Source organism: Nerophis lumbriciformis, linkage group LG14, assembly GCF_033978685.3.
Source record: "Nerophis lumbriciformis linkage group LG14, RoL_Nlum_v2.1, whole genome shotgun sequence".
In the NCBI taxonomy this organism is placed as follows: Eukaryota; Metazoa; Chordata; class Actinopteri; order Syngnathiformes; family Syngnathidae; genus Nerophis; species Nerophis lumbriciformis.
Genome location: NC_084561.2, coordinates 43812865 through 43836118, shown reverse-complemented (window position 1 = coordinate 43836118; position 23254 = coordinate 43812865). Strand labels below are relative to the sequence as shown.

The following is a 23254-nucleotide window of genomic DNA, read 5'->3' as shown; positions in this document are numbered from 1 at the left end:
ACGGGGCGGCTTATAGGTGGACAAAGTTTTGAAATATGCCGTTCATTGAAGGCGCGGCTTATAACCCAGGGCGCCTTATGGTGCGGAAAATACGGTACCTAATTAAAAAAACGTATATGCTATTTAACGTGATTACTGACAAGTTAAATACGGACACAATGTGATTTAATCGCAATAAGTACCATCAACTTACATCATTGCTGGCATTTTTCAGCTGACTGAGCAGGTAGTCAATGATGTCTCCACCATGATTAGCATGGATGAGGCCAAGCGCATATAGACCTCCACCCTCCTGGTAGGCAGAGCCAGGCGACGTGTCCTTTGGCAGGTACGTAGCCATTAACTGAAGCGCCTCTTTTTCATGGCCCTAAGAAAGAAATAAGATGAAAGAATTAACAGCATGTAATGTAGCTTTTTTAAATTTCTACTGATCACACATATATTGATATACTGAGAAGCTTGTGTCGCTGTGACAGACCTTGTGAATGACACCTAGACTTGCTGTGGCTGTGAATTTTGCCCAGTTGGTGGCTCTTGCAAGCCATTCAAGGTTCTCTCTGGAAATCAAAGACACATTATCTCAAATAGGCACTAGTGGTAGGCATTTTTATCAGGGTACATATAAAATGCTCACCTGAGGAACTGGTCACTTGTGGTGCCTGTGTGCATGAAAGAGTTGGCTATGACTGTCGCCGTGTGGCACACTGAATTTCGGACCGCATCCTGAAATGAGTGCAGATTTTTGTACATGACAAAGTTAGATTATGTACAAGTGCATTCTTGTATGCATGTTGGCTTGTAAATTGCTTCACTGCACTGAAAACAGCATTTGGAGAATTCTGAGGCATATTGCAGGGTTTCCCCTAAACTGCCAAGATACCTGTGGCGGCGGGGGCGTGGTCACTATGACGTCAGAGTAATTTGCTATGATGATGATTTTCTTTCAAACGGCTCAAAAAATGTATTCATACATTAAAAACAAATCTGTTATTAATTAGTATTGACATATCTTTCATGTTTTGCCATATTGTCAATTGTTGCTGCTTTTTTGACATTTTTTCAAGTGTCTATAGGCTTTTAATAACTTTTTTGATTAAAAACAACAAGCAAAAATTCTAGCATTTTCTTCTGGTGTTATTACAAAATATAGTCTTGTTTAGAGACTCTTAACTTCGAAAGAAGAGGGCTGCAGCGAGTATGACATCACACTTGCTTGGCGCTGTTGCTCCATCTTCACTTTCTCTTCTTAAAAGCCACCACTGTCCTCTCAATATATGCACATGTTGTAGATGGCTGTATACGCGGGTATATCGGCAATATATACATATAATGGCGTGCGTTTTGTTTACATCCGGTTTCAGTAGCACGGTTTTCAGTGATCAAAGTATTTTTTCGGTGGTCAAGTTTTCAGTACATCACTCAATAGGCTATGCATGTATCAATTCATACTGCAACAACCAGCTAATGTTAATGTTTTATGTTTGTGTGGTTTGGATTTGTTGTCAGTTTTTCCCGTGTTTGCAAACACACCGTCCGTAACTGAATGGTGATTACCTGAGAATGAGGAAGTGTGGACTCACGTAGATAAAACGTGTAGGAATCGTGCCGTTTTTATCGTAAGATTGGTAATAAAAGTTAAAATTGGCATCAGACTTTGTGTAATTTCTTCAGGGGGCTACAATATATTATATTACCGTATTTTCCGCACTATAAGGCGCACCTAAAAACCACAAATTTTCTCAAAAGCTGACAGTGCGCCTTATAACCCGGTGCGCTTTATATATGAATTAATATTAAGATTCATTTTCATAAAGTTTCGGTCTCGCAACTACGGTAAACAGCCGCCATCTTTTTTCCCCGTAGAAGAGGAAGTGCTTCTTCTTCTACGCAAGCAACCGCCCCCATAGAACAGGAAGCGCTTCTTCTTCTACTGTAAGCAACCACCCGCCCGCGTAGAAGAAGAAGAAGCGCGCGGATATTACGTTTCATTTCCATTGTGTGTTTACATCTGTAAAGACCACAAAATGGCTCCTACTAAGCGACAGGTTTCTGGTTCATGAAAAGACGCAATCTCTACATCCGCACACGGACTACTATTTCACAGCAACTGCCTAAAGACTTTCAAGAAAAGCTGGCTACTTTCCGTGCATATTGTAAAAACAAGATAGCTGAAAAAAAGATCCGGCCAGAGAACATTATCAACATGGACGAGGTTCCACTGACTTTTGATATTCCTGTGAACCGCACTGTGGATACAACGGGAGCACGTACGGTGAATATTCGCACCACAGGGAATGAGAAGTCATCCTTCACTGTGGTTCTAGCTTGCCATGCTAATGGCCAGAAACTTCCACCCATGGTGATATTCAAAAGGAAGACCTTGCCAAAAGAGACCTTTCCAGCCGGCGTCATCATAAAAGCTAACTCGAAAGGATGGATGGATGAAGAAAAGATGAGCGAGTGGTTAAGTTAAGTTTATGCGAAGAGGCCGGGTGGCTTTTTTCACGCAGCTCCGTCCATGTTGATATACGACTCCATGCGCGCCCACATCACGCTGGTTTTTAATATATTATTAAAGTTTGACTGACCTATCTGACTGTTTTTTTGACATTCCTTTAGCGCAGTTAGATGCGGCTTATAACACGGGGCGGCTTATAGGTGGACAAAGTTTTGAAATATGCCGTTCATTGAAGGCGCGGCTTATAACCCAGGGCGCCTTATGGTGCGGAAAATACGGTACATACATTAAAAACAAATCTGTTATTAATTAGTATTGACATATATTTCATGTTTTTCCATATTGTCAATTGTTGCTGCTTTTTTGACATTTTTTCAAGTGTCTATAGGCTTTTAATAACTTTTTTGATTAAAAACAACAAGCAAAAATTCTAGCATTTTCTTCTGGTGTTATTACAAAATATAGTCTTGTTTAGAGACTCTTAACTTCGAAAGAAGAGGGCTGCAGCGAGTATGACATCACACTTGCTTGGCGCTGTTGATCCATCTTCACTTTCTCTTCTTAAAAGCCACCACTGTCCTCTCAATATATGCACATGTTGTAGATGGCTGTATACGCGGGTATATCGGCAATATATACATATAATGGCGTGCGTTTTGTTTACATCCGGTTTCAGTAGCACGGTTTTCAGTGATCAAAGTATTTTTTCGGTGGTCAAGTTTTCAGTACATCACTCAATAGGCTATGTATGTATCAATTCATACTGCAACAACCAGCTAATGTTAATGTTTTATGTTTGTGTGGTTTGGATTTGTTGTCAGTTTTTCCCGTGTTTGCAAACACACCGTCCGTACCTGAATGGTGATTACCTGAGAATGAGGAAGTGTGGACTCACGTAGATAAAACGTGTAGGAATTGTGCCGTTTTTATCGTAAGATTGGTAATAAAAGTTGAAATTGGCATCAGACTTTGTGTAATTTCTTCAGGGGGCTACAATATATTACATTACTTTAATTTGTTTTTAAATAAAAACAAAACAAACCTTAATTTCAAGGTGTGGCGGTAATAACAATGCTCTGGCGAAGCGTAACATTCACATTAAAGGGAAACCCTATACCGTATTTTCCGCACTATAAGGCGCACCTAAAAACCACAAATTTTCTCAAAAGCTGACAGTGCGCCTTATAACCCGGTGCGCTTTATATATGGATAAATATTAAGATTCATTTTCATAAAGTTTCGGTCTCGTAACTACGGTAAACAGCCGCCATCTTTTTTCCCGGTAGAACAGGAAGCGCTTCTTCTTCTACGCAAGCAACCGCCAAGGTAAGCACCCGCCCCCATAGAACAGGAAGCGCTTCTTCTTCTACTGTAAGCAACCACCCGCCCGCGTAGAAGAAGAAAAAGCGCGCGGATATTACCGTACGTTTCATTTCCTTTGTGTGTTTACATCTGTAAAGACCACAAAATGGCTCCTACTAAGCGACAGGGATCCGGTTCATGAAAAGACGCAATCTCTCCATCCGCACACGGATTACTATTTCACAGCAACTGATATTCCTGTGAACCGCACTGTGGATACAACGGGAGCACGTACGGTGAATATTCGCACCACAGGGAATGAGAAGTCATCCTTCACTGTGGTTCTAGCTTGCCATGCTAATGGCCAGAAACTTCCACCCATGGTGATATTCAAAAGGAAGACCTTGCCAAAAGAGACCTTTCCAGCCGGCGTCATCATAAAAGCTAACTCGAAGGGATGGATGAAGAAAAGATGAGCGAGTGGTTAAGGTAAGTTTAAGTTTACGCGAAGAGGCCGGGTGGCTTTTTTCACGCAGCTCTGTCCATGTTGATATACGATTCCATGCGCGCCCACATCACGCTGGTTTTAATATATTATTAAAGTTTGACTGACCTATCTGACTGTTTTTTTGACATTCCTTTAGCGCAGTTAGATGCGGCTTACAACACAGGGCGGCTTATAGGTGGACAAAGTTTTGAAATATGCCGTTCATTGAAGGCGCGGCTTATAACCCAGGGCGCCTTATGGTGCGGAAAATACGGTATATATATATATATATATATATATATATATATATGTGTGTGTGTGTGTGTGTGTGCGCAAGTGCTGCTTATTTAGTCTATTTACAAACAAATGTCAAACTCCTCTCCCTCCCCACCACTGAAAAACAGAAGCATCAGATGTGCAACATAAAAAATGCTTGTTTTTCTATCGTGGCCATGGCAGTGCACCATGATCAATTACTTGTAGGCAAACCATTGGAGTTTTGAAAACCATTCAGACGGACCTTTATCAATTCATTGAGCCGAAATACCTTTGTGTTTTTGAGGATCATAAGGTCAGTGTTGTTGTTTCGAATGAGGAACTGCAAGTGCAGCTCAATGGCCATCTCCCCGCTGAGGATTTTGATCATCTTGGCGTTCTGGTCTTTGGGCTCTTCTTTCTGAGAAAGCAAAGAGAAGCCAAATGATGCTTCTATGGGCAAACCACATTTTCACAAGAATGGCAGAAGACTTTACCGTATCTGCTTGTTTTCCTGCAGGGGAGCTGCCAGCTTTGTCGTCGGTCTCCATTGCATCACTGAGAAAACACCAAGCATTTCCACAGGAAGGTTCAGTTACCGTATTTTCCGCACTATTAGCCGCACCTAAAAACCACAAATTTACTCAAAAGCTGACAGTGCGGCTTATAACCCGGTGCGCTTTATATATGGATTAATATTAAGATTCATTTTCATAAAGTTTAGGTCTCGCAACTACGGTAAACAGCCGCCATCTTTTTTCCCCGTAGAAGAGGAAGTGCTTCTTCTTCTACGGTAAGCAACCGCCAAGGTAAGCACCCGCCCCCATAGAAGAAGAAGCGCGCGGGTATTACGTTTCATTTCCTTTGTGTGTTTACATCTGTAAAGACCACAAAATGGCTCCTACTAAGCGACACACTGTGGTTCTAGCTTGCCATGCTAATGGCCAGAAACTTCCACCCATGGTGATATTCAAAAGGAAGACCTTGCCAAAAGAGAACTTTCCAGCCGGCGTCATCATAAAAGCTAACTCGAAGGGATGGATGGATGAAGAAAAGATGAGCGAGTGGTTAAGGGAAGTTTACGCGAAGAGGCCGGGTGGCTTTTTTCACGCAGCTCCGTCCATGTTGATATACGACTCCATGCGCGCCCACATCACAGATGGTGTCAAAAAACAAGTGAAGCACACAAATACAACACTCGCCGTCATTCCGGGTGGATTAACCAAAGAACTCCAACCGCTCGATATTGGTGTCAACAAGGCATTTAAAGCATGACTGCGAACGGCGTGGGAACAATGGATGACCGAAGGCGAACACACATTCACTAAGACAGGGAGACAGCGCCGGACGACATACGCCAACATCTGCCAGTGGATCGTAAATGCCTGGGCGGATATTTCGGTCTCAACTGTGGTCCGAGCTTTCCGGAAGGCAGGATTCACGGAACTGCTGGAAAAACAACAGCGACACTGACTCTGATGACTTCGACGAGACGGAGCCGGCCATTTTGGAACCGTATTCGCCCAACTTTTTAATTCGGACACCGTAGGAGAAGAATTCGAGGGATTTATGAATGAAGAATAACTTCAGAAAGTGAGTGTTATGTTTATTTTGTGTGTTGTGACATTAACGTTCGAGCAACATTAAGTTATTGCTATTGCTCTGCACTATTTTGAATTTTACTATGTTTGTGATTGCACATTTGCACATTACCGTACATTTTGGGAGTGAACAGAGTTGTTAGAACGCTGGTTTTTAATATATTAATAAAGTTTTAACTGACCTATCTGACTGTTTTTTTGACATTCCCTGTAGCGCAGTTAGATGCGGCTTATAACACGGGGCGGCTTATAGGTGGACAAAGTTTTGAAATATGCCATTCATTGAAGGCGCGGCTTATAACACGGGGCGGCTTATGGTGCGGAAAATACGGTACTATACACCATGACTGTGTATTTGCCAGTGCTCACCTTTCTTTGTCTGGAGCAGAAACAGTGCCTGTATTTGTGGAGCCAGGAACTGCTGGGATAGGTGTTCCTACAGTTCTCAGGTTTTGTATGACAGAGGAGAGGAACTGCTGGCTGGCACTTTCATACAAGTCGAAGCAGATCTGGTAGGCCATCAGTAGGTTGTCCTCCTTAACCAACTTCTCCAAGATGTCACTCACAGCTTGAGGATCATCCAGGAATATCAGGCACTAGAGTAGTGAGGAAAGAAAATGCAAAGATTCTCTACAATTGCCTTTAAGGCATGTCTAGTGTTCTGGTGAGAAGGGTTACTGGTTACCTGACAGACATTGATGAAATCAGGCTTCTCCAAGTTCATGTAGAGTTTGACCAGAACCCGCAGTACCTCATTGCGGAACTTCTTGTTCTGCATGAGGGACATGCACACCTTCAGGCTGTAAGCAAGAAGGCCACTGACGTCATTCTGCATACAAGGACACCGGGAAGAAAACAAAAGTTCAACATCACAACTTTCAAGAAAATACTTCAAATCTGAGCTGTGAGGGACGACAAATGTTACCGATTCCAAGATGGTCTTCTCAAACATGTCCAGGCGTCGAGTTTCCAAGGCAATGCCGATGGCCTGCTTGTACTTGTGGTCGTTTAGGCAACGTAAAAACATCTTATTGACAATACCCTCAAGGCGAGGATCGATACTTTTCCTTTCTTCATCCTCTGGCAGCTCAGCATTCTCCACACGCAACTTGGTGTAATGATCAATGCATTTGGCTGGCGAGACACACAAAAAGTGCATCAAGACCAATAAACGCAATACGCCAATAAACCTGTCACCACACATTTGCAATAAAAGAACTGCCATCACTTACCAATGATGGTTTCCACATATTCGGAGTCATCCGTGACATTGAAGAGATCTCCAGCACCAAGCGCGTAGTTCAGAGATTCCTCAAAGGCACCAAGATGATAGAAAACCTTAGAGGCCACCAGAGCGGCAAATTCTCTGTTCCGGAACGTCTCATCTTCATACAAAACCTCGCTGCAGGGCACAAAGAGAGCACATGAAACAAATGTGCAAAGCCAATTTTTCATACCTATTAGGACCTGTTTGTGTTTATTTGGGATCCCGAGAAGTCCCAAAAATGTCAAATCAAACCACTGAGGAAAGGCGAAGATATTTATAAAACAATTTTACCTTCTTCCAAACTAGTTTAGAATTTGAGACAATTGTGACATATTTTGTTTAAGTTACATCAGCGGATACATCCATAAATGGGGGTGGTTTCCCCGACGAGAAAGTTGTAGTCAATAACTTCCTTATTTGCTTCTATCTGCTTGTTGTGGGAAGACTGGCTCGTACATGCACATGCATGGTAAATTCCTCCGCTGTAGCGCATGTTAGAATATAGTGTACAGTTCTAACTTATATCTGTTAGTAGACTTGATATGAAAGCGCTAAAAACTACTAAACTGCCCACAATAAGGCGCTCCCTGAAGAGACTGAAGATGGTCTGAAAAACATAATCCATGCAACATTTTGACCAAAGAAACACCATTACAGGTTCTGTAGACCACAATCAAGTGTTTTAATGACCCCTTAAAGAATTAAGGTGTACAAACATAACAGTGTTACGTACATTTTGTCAACAGATCCTGAAATTTCAGCCCAGAAGTCATTGACAAGGTAGTCCAGCTTCTGTAGCGCGAACACCTTCAAATACAAATAACATTTGTCACGTTGATATTTTTGACAGGACTTTTCATTAAGGCACCTGAGCTCCAATGGCTTACCTTGAGCTGCGGTTCCTCCTCATCAAGAAGGGAAATAATTCCAGCTAGAAAAAAAGGTATATTTAAAGTGAAATTAAATAAATGTTTCCGGCACTTTTTAAAAAGCTGTATCAACACATGCTTTTCAATATTATGAAACAGTGCTTACATTTAGGTGTCAAATTCACAAATGTCTTTAGGACTATTACGTAAACAACATTATTAAGTGAACATAAGTTGATGCAAATATTTTTTTTAATTGACTATTATACATCCAAGAAATAAGAAACATGAACAAATGCAGTTACGGATATTTTCCTCTATGGACCAGTTCGAGGATTCAGCGGGCTCGTTCTCGCGAGACTCTTTTTTTTGACGGGTCAAAGGTCAAGAGGGATAAACAAACATAGAAAATTGCTTCCTTATTAGCGAGTGGTGCTGATTTGGAAGTCAATGTCGACATTGAATATTTTATGCGACGGAGTGTTGACTCACTGAAAGACCATTTGCGTCGTTGTGGACGAAAGGCATCCGGAAATAATAATGTACCTTGGTGTTACAAATAGGGCTGAAACGACGCGTCGACGTAGTCGTCATCGGTTACGTAAATACGTCGACGCCGTTTTTGTGCTTCGACGCGTCGCATATTTACGTCACACTACCGTCATGGCGGAGCGCAAAGCAGACGATGCGAGCGGTGCGAGCGAGGGGAAAAAAGCAAGCCAAAAGTCGTTAAAAGTGTGGGAGTATTTCAATAAACGGCCTAAGAAGAAACGCTACTTTTACTCCGCTACTTTTATCTACATTCAGCTCGCTACTCGCTACTAATTTTTATCGATCTGTTAATGCACGCTTTGTTTGTTTTGGTCTGTCAGACAGACCTTCAAAGTGCCTGCCTTACTGGTGACGTGTCACTCCGTTCCACCAATCAGATGCAGTCACTGGTGACGTTGGACCAATCAAACAGAGCCAGGCGGTCACATGACCTGACTTAAACAAGTTGAAAAACGTATTGGGGTGTTGCCATTTAGTGGTCAATTGTACGGAATATGTACTGTATTGTGCAATCTACTAATAAAAGTTTCAATCAATCAATCAAAAGTGTGAAGGAAAAAAGACTACTTTTTAACCAACCGTACATCTCGTCAAAAGCCTAAAGACTGACTGCACAGTTCCTGTCTTCACAATAAAAGTGCCGCTCCATCGCGCCGCGCTTTCAAAATAAGAGTCTCCGAAAGCCAGCGCAAACAAGCTAGCAAGCTACGGAGTTTGCCGCCAATTTATTTCTTGTAAAGTGTATAAAAACAAATATGGAAGCTGGACAAATAAGATACCAAAAACCAACCACTTTCATGTGGTATTAGACAGAAAGGAGGAACTTTTTTTCTCCTCCATTTGAAAACGTGGACGTTATAAGCAATACTGTCTGTTTACAATCAATGCAAGTCATCAGAATCAGGTAATACACCAACTTATATTCTTGTCTTCATGAAAGAAAGGAATCTATATGTGTTAAACATGCATGTATATTCATTAAAACACCTTTAACATGTAAACAAAAACGGCAAAATAAATAAACATAAATTATATACTGTATATATCAATGTATGTATATATATGTGTATATATATATATATATATATATGTGTGTATGTTACTCATCAGTTACTCAGTACTTGAGTATATTTTTCACAATATACTTTTTACTTTTACTCAAGTAAATATTTGGGTGACTACTCCTTACTTTTACTTGAGTAATAAATCTCTAAAGTAACAGTACTCTTACTTGAGTACAATTTTTGGCTACTCTACCCACCTCTGCTAATAATGTTGTTGTATGCACAACGGCTATAAACGAACATTTGAAAAGAAAACACCCGACAGCGTTCTTGCCATCACCATCAACTAGTCAATCGTCCGCGTGAGTATACGTTGTCATCATTACACAAAAAGATGAATGTGTCATTTGTATCTGCGTTGTAAATTCATAAACTAAAACACTGTTTCGCTCTGAGAGGCGCGTTTGGCGTGCCTGTTCAGTGTTTACAAAGATGCGCTCCTCTTTAACACTAACGTTAATTAGTTGTGCAAATACCTTTTACAACATTAACAGTTACATATACTATGTACAAACCAACAATTAACTTTCACTTTAATCATACTATCATTGTTGTGTTATTAAGCAAAATAAGCAATACTTTTACTTTTGTTGAAATGTTTACACTGTTACAGAATATTTCGTTTTGCACTTTTTTGTATTGGATGTTTATCTTTATTTTTGCACATTTTAGCAAATAAGCAATACTTTTACTTTTGAAATGCTTATACTTTGCAGAATATTAAGATTGCACTGGATGTTTACTTTTATATTTGCACATTAAAAAGCAAATAAGCTACTTTTAATTTTGTTAAATGTTAAAAGTTTTAAATGTTTACATTGTTACAGAATATTTTGTCATGTTGTCAATGTTGACTGAGTGGCCATACTTTTTTTTTTTGTAAATAAAAGCCATGCCTTTTGAAAAAACTGGCCTACATTTATTTTTTCATCTTCATTTTAAATTAAAAAAATAATCGGTAAAAGGAAAAATAATCTATAGATTAATCGAAAAAAATAATCTATAGATTAACCGATTAATCGAAAAAAATAATCTATAGATTAATCGATAGAAAAATAATCGTTAGCTGCAGCCTTAGTTACAAACATGTACTTTGATACAGGCATGTACCTTGGTCTTACAAACATGTACTTTGATACAGGCATGTACCTTGGAGTTACAAACATGGACACAAGAATGCTTCAAAGTTACAAAGAAGGCAAGGGTTACAGTTATTTCACAACAGGTCAGATTTCCTTAATGTTTGTATTTTGATGATACCATATGGTGAGATCACCACATTTTAGCTACATGAATGTTTGTTTGTTTTTTCACCAATATCTAGCTGTCACATACCTGGTCATTTTATTTAGCAATATTTAATATAATAAGTTTCCGACACAATTTTGCATGTATCTAAAATACTTGGCACACTCAAACAATGGCAATAAAAACTATTCTGATTCTGACATCATTTATTTTGATGCGATAGCTAAAAATAATTATAGTTGCAGTAGTTTTGTTTTATTTTTTTTAACAGACTGCTTAAAGAATAATTATTGGTAAATTAAATGTTGTTTTATTTTCAACAGACTGCTCAAAGAATATACACGACATGGAACAAACGAAAAAATCAGAAATATATATCCTACTATTCACTATACTATGCGACTTTAAGGTTTTACTACTTACGTACAAAATACTAAAGGGTCTAGCTCCATCTTATCTTGCTGATTGTATTGTACCATATGTCCCGGACAGAAATCTTTGTTCAAGAACTCCGGCTTATTTAGTGATTCCCAGGGCCCCAAAAAAAGTCAGCGGGTTATATAGCGTTTTCTGTTCGGGCTCCAGTACTCTGGAATGCCCTCCTGGTAACAGTTAGAGATGCTACCTCAGTAGAAGCTTTCAAGTCCTATCTTAAAACTAATTTGTATCCTCTAACCTGTAAATTGACCCCCCTTTTATACCAGTTGATCTGCCGTCTCTTTTCTGCTTTGCCCCCCTCTCCTGCGTGGAAAGGTTATTAGGTGACCACAGATGAGGCGCCAGCTGTTCAAAGTCGGGACCCGGGGTGGACCACTCATCTATCTGTGCATCAGTTGATGACGTCTCTGCGCTGCTGACCTGTCTCCACTCAAGATTATCTCCTGCTGGCCCCACTAAGGACTGGACTCTCACACTATTATGTTAGATCCACTATGGACTGGACTCTCACAATATTATGTTAGATCCACTATGGACTGGACTCTCACAATATTATGTTAAATCCACTATGGACTGGACTCTCACAATATTATGTTAGATCCACTATGGACTGGACTCTCACTATTATGCTAAATCCACTATGGACTGGACTCTCACTATTATGTTAGATCCACTATGGACTGGACTCTCACTATTATGTTAGATCCACTATGGACTGGACTCTCACACTATTATGTTAGATCCACTATGGACTGGACTCTTACATTATTATGTTAGATCCACTATGGACTGGACTCTCACTATTATGTTAGATCCACTATGGACTGGACTCTCACACTATTATGTTAGATCCACTATGGACTGGACTCTTACACTATTATGTTAGATCCACTATGGACTTGACTCTCACTATCATGTTAGATCCACTATGGACTGGACTCTTACACTATTATGTTAGATCCACTTATGGACTGGACTCTCACTATTATGTTAGATCCACTATGGACTGGACTCTTACACCATTAACTAGATCCACTCCACATCCATTGCACCGGTCGCCCAGGGGGTCGTCCCCCACAGCTACTGCCTTTGTTTATCCCTCCCGAATTTTGACCTCGACAAATTGGACAGGCGTAGAAGCCAACTTCGAACTGGTGCATTCTATAATCAACTAACACGACTTTTGCCCTAACGCAGTGTTTTTCAACCTTTTTTGAGCCAAGGCACATTTTTAGCGTTGAAAAAATGCAGAGGCACACCACCAGCAGAAATCATTAAAAAAACGAAACTCAGTTGACAGTAAAAAGTTGTTGTCGCAATTGTTGGGTAGGACTTTAAAGCATAACCAAGCATGCATCACTATAGCTCTCGTCTCAAAGTAGGTGTACTGTCACCACCTGTCACATCACACCCTGACTTATTTGGACTTGTTTGCTGTTTTCCTGAGTGTAGTGTTTTAGTTCTTGTCTTGCGCTCCTATTTTGGTGGCTTTTTCTCTTTTTTTTTGGTATTTTCCTGTAGCAGTTTCATGTCTTCCTTTGAGCGATATTTCCCACATCTACTTTGTTTTAGCAATCGAGAATATTTCAGTTGTTTTAATCCTTCTTTGTGGGGAAATTGTTGATTGTCATGTCATGTTTGGATGTACATTGTGGAAGCCATCTTTGCTCCACAGTAAGTCTTTGCTGTCGTCCAGCATTCTGTTTTTGTTTATACTGGGACGGCGTGGCGCAGTGGGAGAATGGCCGTGCGCGACCCGAGGGTCCCTGGTTCAATCCCCACCTAGTACCAACCTCGTCATGTCCGTTGTGTCCTGAGCAAGACACTTCACCCTTGCTCCTGATGGGTGCTGGTTAGCGCCTTGCATGGCAGCTCCCTCCATCAGTGTGTGAATGTGTGTGTGAATGGGTAAATGTGGAAGTAGTGTCAAAGCGCTTTGAGTACCTTGAAGGTAGAAAAGCGCTATACAAGTACAACCCATTATTTATTTACTGTGTAGCCAGTTCAGTTGTAGTTTCGTTCTGCATAGCCTTCCCTAAACTTCAATGCCTTTTCTTAGGGGGCACTCACCTTTTGTTTATTTGTGGTTTGAGCATTAAACACCTTTTTACCTGCACACTGCCTCCCGCTGTTTCCGACATCTAAAAAGCAATTAGCTACACGGTTACTCTGCTGAACTCTAGACAGCACCGACACTCAACAACAACACATCAATTGCAGACTATAATTACTGGTTTGCAAAAAATATTTTCAACCCAAATCGGTGAAATTAAATAATCTCCCACGGCACACAAGACTGTATCTCAAGACACACTAGTGTGCCGCGGCAATTTTACCTTTGCAACCTCATTATACTATTGGCTAAGTTTTATAGTCATAAATGTAATTTTCTCAATACCCGACCTGTTTTTAGTGTCTTTAAAAAAGAATTAGAACTCTACGTTAAAACACTCTCTACCTCTAACACAGTGGTTCTTAACCTTTTTGGAGGTACCGAACCCCACCAGTTTCTTATGCGCCTTCACCAAACCCTTCTTTAGTGAAAAATTAAAAATAATTATTTTTTTTCAAATTCAAGAAAAAGTGATATGTTTTTTTACTGGTGCATGAACATCACCTTGTTCAAACAATAAAACCAACACAGTGCATAAACTCACAACAAATGACACACCTTACACACATTACCATGAATTGTTTAACGTGGACCCCGACTTAAAACAAGTTGAAAAACGTATTCGGGTCTTACCATTTAGTGGTCAATGGTACGGAATATGTACTGTATACTGTGTAACCTGTACTGTTTCATATAATGTATTCTCTTCCTTTGCAATCTGCTCGTAAAAGTTTAAATCGATCAATCAAACAACCTGCAAATCAGATGGAAAATTAGGGGGGACATTGTTGGGTCCATAATACGCTGATAGGGAGAAGTTTTTATTTACACGATAAGTCGGATGTATCTTAACCTCCGTGGCAGAGGCTCCGCCGACCCCCTGAGGCCGCCTCACCGAACCCCTAGGGTTCGATCAAACCCAGGTTAAGAACCACTGCTCTAACAACCAGAAAGCTGTGAAAACAATGATGCTGTTTTCCAAATTTAAGTTATTTACTGAAATTGAGTGAGCCTATGGCTTTGCACTTTGTTATATATATATATATATATATATATATATATATATATATATATATATATATATATATATACAGTGGGGCAAAAAAGTATTTAGTCAGCCACCGATTGTGCAAGTTCTCCCACTTAAAATGATGACAGAGGTCTGTAATTTTCATCATAGGTACACTTCAACTGTGAAAGACAGAATGTGGGGAAAAAATCCAGGAATTCACATTGTAGGATTTTTAAAGAATTTATTTGTAAATTATGGTGGAAAATAAGTATTTGGTCAATAACAAAAATTCAACTCAATACTTTGTAATATAACCTTTGTTGGCAATAACAGAGGTCAAACGATTACTATAGATCTTTACCAGGTTTGCACACACAGTAGCTGGTATTTTGGCCCATTCCTCCATGCAGATCTTTTCGAGAGCAGTGATGTTTTGGGGCTGTCGCCGAGCAACACGGACTTTCAACTCCCTCCACAGATTTTCTATGGGGTTGAGGTCTGGAGACTGGCTAGGCCACTCCAGGACTTTCAAATGCTTCTTACGGAGCCACTCCTTCGTTGCCCGGGCGGTGTGTTTGGGATCATTGTCATGCTGGAAGACCCAGCCACGTTTCATCTTCAAAGCTCTCACTGATGGAAGGAGGTTTTGGCTCAAAATCTCACGATACATGGCCCCATTCATTCTTTCCTTACACGGATCAGTCGGCCTGTCCTCTTAGCAGAAAAACAGCCCCAAAGCATGATGTTTCCACCCCCATGCTTTACAGTAGGTATGGTGTTCTTGGGATGCAACTCAGTATTCTTCTTCCTCCAAACACGACGAGTTGAGTTTATACCAAAAAGTTCTATTTTGGTTTCATCTGACCACATGACATTCTCCCAATCCTCTGCTGTATCATCCACGTGCTCTCTGGCAAACTTCAGACGGGCCTGGACATGCACTGGCTTAAGCAGGGGGACACGTCTGGCCCTGCAGGATTTGATTCCCTGTCGGCGTAGTGTGTTACTGATGGTAACCTTTGTTACTTTGGTCCCAGCTCTCTGCAGGTCATTCACCAGGTCCCCCCGTGTGGTTCTGGGATTTTTACTCACCGTTCTCATGATCATTTTGACCCCACGGGATGAGATCTTGCGTGGAGCCCCAGATCGAGGGAGATTATCAGTGGTCTTGTATGTCTTCCATTTTCTGATAATTGCTCCCACAGTTGATTTTTTCACACCAAGCTGCTTGCCTATTGTAGATTTACTCTTCACAGTCTGGTGCAGATCTACAATTATTTTCCTGGTGTCCTTCGACAGCTCTTTGGTCTTGGCCATAGTGGAGTTTGGAGTCTGACTGTTTGAGGTTGTGGACAGGTGTCTTTTATACAGATAACAAGTTCAAAAAGGTACCATTACTACAGGTAACGAGTGGAGGACAGAAGAGCTTCTTAAAGAAGAAGTTACAGGTCTGTGAGAGCCAGAGATTTTCCTTGTTTGAAGTGACCAAATACTTATTTTCCACCATAATTTACAAATAAATTCTTTAAAATTCCTACAATGTGAATTCCTGGATTTTTTTTTCACATTCTGTCTCTCACAGTTGAAGTGTACCTTTGATGAAAATTATAGACATCTGTCATCATTTTAAATGGGAGAACTTGCACAATCGGTGGCTGACTAAATACTTTTTTGCCCCACTGTATATATATATATATATATATATATATATATATATATATATATATATATATATATATATATATATTTTGCATTCTATTTTAGTTACTTTGAATTTACAACCCCCTGGCGCTGTTTTGTACTGCTTTTGTTAGGGATGTCCGATAATGGCTTTTTGCCGATATCCCGATATTGTCTAACTCTTTAATTACCGATACCGATATCAACCGATACCGATATATAGAGTCGTGGAATGAACACATTATTATGCCTAATTTGGACAACCAGGTATGGTTAAAAAATAATAAAATAAAAGATAAATAAATTAAAAACATTTTCTTGAATAAAAAAATAAAGTAAAACAATATAAAAACAGTTACATAGAAACTAGTAATTAATGAAAATGAGTAAAATTATCTGTTAAAGGTTAGTACTATTAGTGGACCAGCAGCACGCACAATCATGTGTGCTTACGGACTGTATCCCTTGCAGACTGTATTGATTAGGGCTGTGAATCTTTGGGTGTCCCACGATTCGATTCAATATCGATTCTTGGGGTCACGATTCGATTGAAAATCGATTTTTTTTTCTCAATTCAACACGATTCTCGATCCAAAACGATTTTTTCCCGATTCAAAAGGATTCTCTATTCATTCAATACATAGGATTTCAGCAGGATCTACCCCAGTCTGCTGACATGCAAGCAGAGTAGTAGATTTTTGTAAAAAGCTTTTATAATTGTAAAGGACAATGTTTTATCAACTGATTGCAATAATGTAAATTTGTTTAACTATTAAATGAACCCTGCGATGAGTTGGCGACTTGTCCAGGGTGTACGCCGCCTTCCGCCCGATTGTAGCTGAGTTGGGTTGGTGCACTAATTGTAGGTGTATCTTGTGTTTATTATGTTGATTTAATTAAAAAAAAAAAAATACAAATAAAACCGATACCGATAATATTAAAAAAACGATACCGATCATTTCCGATATTACATATCTAAAGCATTTATCGGCCGATGATATCGGCACATCTCTAGTTTTTGTACTTACTTTGATTATTATTTCTCAACTGTTTTGTAAATGTTGAAATTTATAAATAAAGGTTTGTAAAAATAAAATAAATAAATAAAAATTAAAATAAAAAAAACAAGTGTGCCGCGGCACAGTGGTTGAAAAACACTGCTAACGTATATGCCATCGTTCTACAGTGACGCATTTTGTACACATGTAAGGCTTTACAAGACATATTTACGTTAACAGCTGAGTGTATTTAAAGCTTTAAAACTATATACGCTAAATGTTAAACTGTATTTAACGTGTACGCTAAATGCTAACTGCCAGTGGTCGTCTGTGACTCAGCTAAATCAATGGGAGCTAGCTCGGTACTAGCAGCTATACAATAACGTTGCTTCCGACCACTTACCAGCAGACGTTATCATAGTTGACCTGCTGCTTCCTCCTCTATTCCGACTTGAAGGTTCCAAGGATGGAACTCGGTGAGAAAGTTTATACTGTAGTAAAAAGATGTATTCGGAAATGCACTACAGTGACGTAGCTAACCTGCTGCTAACTTCTCTCTGACAAAGCCGGAGGTCCCCTCCCACATTGCTGCCCTTCCTTGAGCCTGTCCAAAAACGACGAACGCGATAAATCAAATAAATGTTATATGATGTATACTAATTTTACATATACTCACTTGATTATAAAATGTTGAAAAGTAACACAAACTATGGAAATATGCCTAATAAATTAATCAGGCGTTTCCACAAGTACCCTCTCGTAAATCAGCTTCGTTCGCTCTCCGCTTGAGGTCAGTGCAATACTTTTGAATAATTGTAGTTGGAAAAAACGTTATAAAGTACATTTCGTCTCATGCACTTTCTAGTCCGGTGGTCAGCAACCCGGCGGTTTGGTGGCTCTCTGGAGCATTTTTAAAAAATGATTTAAAATGGAAAAAGATGGGGGACATTTTAGTTTTAGTATGTTTTTTGTTTGAGGACAAAACATGACACAAACCTTCCCAATCGTTAGAACTACCAAATGCAAAGTAAAGCCTATATAATAGAAATATTATTTTTTACAACATTACGCCCCCCCCCGCGCACTGTGTGCCCCCTCCCTTCCCGTATCATGACTCTTTTTGGACGTCACCACATCAAAAAATCAACACAAGATGTCAAAACGGCCAAAACTGTCAGGTGCCAAGGGAAGAAATAAGAGAAAAGAAGAGGAGGAGAAACGAGAAAAGACAGAGGTAGCAGGTAGGTAACGTTAGCCTACATGAAATTATTTGTCTGTTACAGAATGTGATAGTAACCTGGCTTTTTAGCATTAAGCTAATGTTACATGATTCGGCAATTGCTAATCAATAAATAGCTAGTTCTGTTTTAACGTCGGGTTAATATTGTGGAGGGGGCTAAATTGTTGTGGAAAATAATAATGTAACGTTAGGTAATTACAGTACTCCCACCTTACATTCCCCAGGGACATTTGTATTAGATCTTTTAAGCAGGTGTTTTTTGTTTACATTGTTATTGCCTTCTGGTTAGCTAATGTTTGCCCTGCAGGTAATAGTCACTTTTCCACCCCTTTATATATTAGGTATAGTTGTAAGCCTAGTTGTTAAAGTGCACATCATTAATGTTAATTAAGCAATATGTATGTAAAAAATATTGTATTTCATATATTCATTTTTTATTTTTTGCATTCATTTATTTATTCATATTTTTGTTTATCTTGTTAACTATTCTGATTGTTAATTTGCTTTCTTTAAGTAAAAAAAAAAGGTCAAAGACAAAGCTATTCGGTTTCTTGTGAGTATATACACTTCACTGCCGATGTGGGGGGGCACCACCTAAAATCTTGCCTAGGGCGCCAGATTGGTTAGGGCCGGGCCTGACGTTAGCCTACATGAAATTATTTGTCTGTTACAGAATGTGATAGTAACCTGGCTTTTTAGCATTAAGCTAATGTTACATGATTCGGCAATTGCTAATCAATAAATAGCTAGTTCTGTTTTAACGTCGGGTTAATATTGTGGAGGGGGCTAAATTGTTGTGGAAAATAATAATGTAACGTTAGGTAATTACAGTACTCCCACCTTACATTCCCCAGGGACATTTGTATTAGATCTTTTAAGCAGGTGTTTTTTGTTTACATTGTTATTGCCTTCTGGTTAGCTAATGTTTGCCCTGCAGGTAATAGTCACTTTTCCACCCCTTTATATATTAGGTATAGTTGTAAGCCTAGTTGTTAAAGTGCACATCATTAATGTTAATTAAGCAATATGTATGTAAAAAGTATTGTATTTCATATATTCATTTTTTATTTTTTGCATTCATTTATTTATTCATATTTTTGTTTATCTTGTTAACTATTCTGATTGTTAATTTGCTTTCTTTAAGTAAAAAAAAAGGTCAAAGACATAGCTATTCGGTTTCTTGTGAGTATATACACTTCACTGCCGATGTGGGGGGGCACCACCTAAAATCTTGCCTAGGGCGCCAGATTGGTTAGGGCCGGGCCTGACGTTAGCCTACATGAAATTATTTGTCTGTTACAGAATGTGATAGTAACCTGGCTTTTTAGCATTAAGCTAATGTTACATGATTCGGCAATTGCTAATCAATAAATAGCTAGTTCTGTTTTAACGTCGGGTTAATATTGTGGAGGGGGCTAAATTGTTGTGGAAAATAATATAATGTAACGTTAGGTAATTACAGTACTCCCACCTTACATTCCCCAGGGACATTTGTATTAGATCTTTTAAGCAGGTGTTTTTTGTTTACATTGTTATTGCCTTCTGGTTAGCTAATGTTTGCCCTGCAGGTAATAGTCACTTTTCCACCCCTTTATATATTAGGTATAGTTGTAAGCCTAGTTGTTAAAGTGCACATCATTAATGTTAATTAAGCAATATGTATGTAAAAAAATATTGTATTTCATATATTCATTTTTTATTTTTTGCATTCATTTATTTATTCATATTTTTGTTTATCTTGTTAACTATTCTGATTGTTCATTTGCTTTCTTTAAGTAAAAAAAAAGGTCAAAGACAAAGCTATTCGGTTTCTTGTGAGTATATACACTTCACTGCCGATGTGGGGGGGCACCACCTAAAATCTTGCCTAGGGCGCCAGATTGGTTAGGGCCGGGCCTGACTACCACTGTTTAATATGTTTGTGTGTATGCTTCACTGATGAGAGTATTTGGTGAACATCGTTTTGTCCTACTCATTTTGGCGGTTCTTGAACTCACCACAGTGTGGACTGTGACTCAACAGTTTGTTTACATGTAAAATGTTCCACTCCTTTGTCTCATTTTGTCCACCAAACGTTTTATTAGCCTTAGACAAACTTTAATGATCCACAAGGGAAATTGTTCCACACAGTAGCTCTGCTACAAAGGATGGAAAGTGTAAGGATGGAAAGGACAATGCAGGTATAAAATAGACTAAACATGTATCGTAGTAGCAATATAAAATATAACATATATGTAATATGTACATACTATATGTACAGTATATGATATATACTGATATATTATATCATATATACAATATATAACAATTACCATGTACAGTCGTGCTCATAAGTTTACATACCCTGGGAGAATTTATGATTTCTTGGCCATTCTTCAGAGAATATGAATGATAACACAAAAACCTTTCTTCCACTCATGCTTAATGGTTGTGTGAAGCTAGTTATTGGCAAACAACTGTGTTTACTCTTTTTAAATCAAAATGACAAAAGAAAGTACCCAAATGACCCTGATCAAAAGTTTACATATCCCAGTGATTTTGATCTGATAACATGCACAAAAGTGGACACAAACAGGTTTGAATGGCTAATCAAGGTTCCAATCCTCACCTGTGACCTGTTTGTTTGTAATTAATGTGTGTGTATAAAAGGTGAGTGAGTTTCTGGGCTTCTGACAGACCATTGCATCTTTCATCCAGTGCTGCACAGATGTTTCTGGATTCTGAGTCATGGGGAAGGCAAAATAATTGTCAAAGGATCTGCGAGAAAAGGTAATTGAACTGCATAAAACAGAAAAGGGGTATAAAAAGATATCCAAGGAATTGAGAATGCCAATCAGCAGTGTTCAAACGCTGATTAAGAAGTGGAAAATGAATGGATTCAGGTAGACCAGCAAAGATTTCAGCCACAACTGCCAGGAAAATTGTTCGAGATGCAAAGAAAAATCCACAAATAACTTCAGCTGAAATGCAGGACTCTCTGAAAAATTGTGGTGTGGCTGTTTCAAGATGCACGATAAGGAGGCACTTGAAGAAAAATGGGCTGCATGGTCGAGTGGCCAAAAAGTTTAATTTTGGTCTCATCACTCCAAATTACTTTGTTCCAGAAGTTTTGAGGCTTGTCTCTGTGCTGTTTGGCGTAATGTAAGTGGGATACTTTGTGACATTTGCGCAGAAATGGCTTTCTTCTGGCGACTCGACCATGCAGCCCATTTTTCTTCATTGATGGTCATTCTCTTCTTGAAGTCGAAATGCACAAAGGTGAGCTTTGTTGATGTTATTGACTTGTGTGGAGTGCTAATCAGACATATTTGACCAGTGCACGACTGCAAGCTAATCAATGCTAACATGCTATTTATGCTAGCTGTATGTACATATTGCATCATTATACCTCATTTGTAGGTATATTTGCGCTAATTTAATATGCTTTACTTTTATCCTTTGTATATAATTTAGCTTTGCATGTCTCATGACACATTATCTGTATGTTATATTGGCAGCATTTCAGATAGTTGTTTGTGTGTCATGTTGTTCCAGACGACAGCAAATTACCTAGCTTGCCAAAGATTGTAATAAATCTATTAAAAGAAGACAGTCTGCCGTTTCCTTTAACTTGGACACACACATCTATACCTTTGGCCATTAAAAGCCAGTCATTTCAAGGAGTTGTCTCACCTGAGTAGCCTCTGGTTTATTAATGTTTTCTAATGTTGTAAAAATGCCATCCATCCATCCATCTTCTTCCGCTTATCCGAGATCGGGTCGCGGGGGCAGCAGCCTAAGCAGGGAAGCCCAGACTTCCCTCTCCCCAGCCACTTCGTCCAGCTCTTCCTGTGGGACCCCGAGGCATTCCCAGGCCAGCCGGGAGACATAGTCTTCCCAACGTGTCCTGGGTCTTCCCCGCGGCCTCCTACCGGTCGGACATGCCCTAAACACCTCCCTAGGGAGGCGTTCGGGTGGCATCCTGACCAGATGCCCGAACCACCTCATCTGGCTCCTCTCGAAGTGGAGGAGCAGCGGCTTTACTTTGAGCTCCCCCCGGATGGCAGAGCTTCTCACCCTATCTCTAAGGGAGAGCCCCGCCACCCGGTGGAGGAAACTCATTTCGGCCGCTTGTACTCGTGATCTTGTCCTTTCGGTCATAACTCAAAGCTCATGACCATAGGTGAGGATGGGAACGTAGATCGACCAGTAAATTGAGAGCTTTGCCTTCCGGCTCAGCTCCTTCTTCACCACAACGGATCGATACAGCGTCCGCATTACTGAAGACGCCGCACCGATCCGCCTGTCGATCTCACGATCCAGTCTTCCCTCACTCGTGAACAAGACTCCGAGGTACTTGAACTTCTCCACTTGGGGCAAGATCTCCTCCCCAACCCGGAGATGGCACTCCACCCTTTTCCGGGCGAGAACCATGGACTCGGACTTGGAGGTGCTGATTCTCATCCCAGTCGCTTCACACTCGGCTGCGAACCGATCCAGTGAGAGCTGAAGATCCTGGCCAGATGAAGCCATCAGGACCACATCATCTGCAAAAAGCAGAGACCTAATCCTGCAGCCACCAAACCAGATCCCCTCAACGCCTTGACTGCGCCTAGAAATTCTGTCCATAAAAGTTATGAACAGAATGGGTGACAAAGGGCAGCCTTGGCGGAGTCCAACCCTCACTGGAA

General features: G+C 39.9%; 1 protein-coding gene across 1 annotated transcript in view; it reads right to left on the bottom strand.

Annotated features, from left to right (window-relative positions):
* Window positions 1-17943, bottom strand: part of psmd1 (proteasome 26S subunit, non-ATPase 1) — a 64310-nt gene extending 46367 nt beyond the window's left edge. The window contains exons 1-12 of the mRNA XM_061975486.2: window positions 17748-17943; window positions 8258-8301; window positions 8104-8177; window positions 7336-7505; window positions 7029-7237; window positions 6789-6932; window positions 6473-6699; window positions 5000-5060; window positions 4795-4923; window positions 635-723; window positions 479-557; window positions 194-367 (exon numbers count right to left, since the gene is read on the bottom strand). Of these exons, the coding sequence (XP_061831470.1) occupies window positions 194-367; window positions 479-557; window positions 635-723; window positions 4795-4923; window positions 5000-5060; window positions 6473-6699; window positions 6789-6932; window positions 7029-7237; window positions 7336-7505; window positions 8104-8177; window positions 8258-8301; window positions 17748-17763 (1416 nt within the window). The 5' untranslated portion in view covers window positions 17764-17943. The remainder of the gene's footprint in view (window positions 1-193; window positions 368-478; window positions 558-634; window positions 724-4794; window positions 4924-4999; window positions 5061-6472; window positions 6700-6788; window positions 6933-7028; window positions 7238-7335; window positions 7506-8103; window positions 8178-8257; window positions 8302-17747) is intronic.
* Window positions 17944-23254: the final 5311 nt, after the last annotated feature.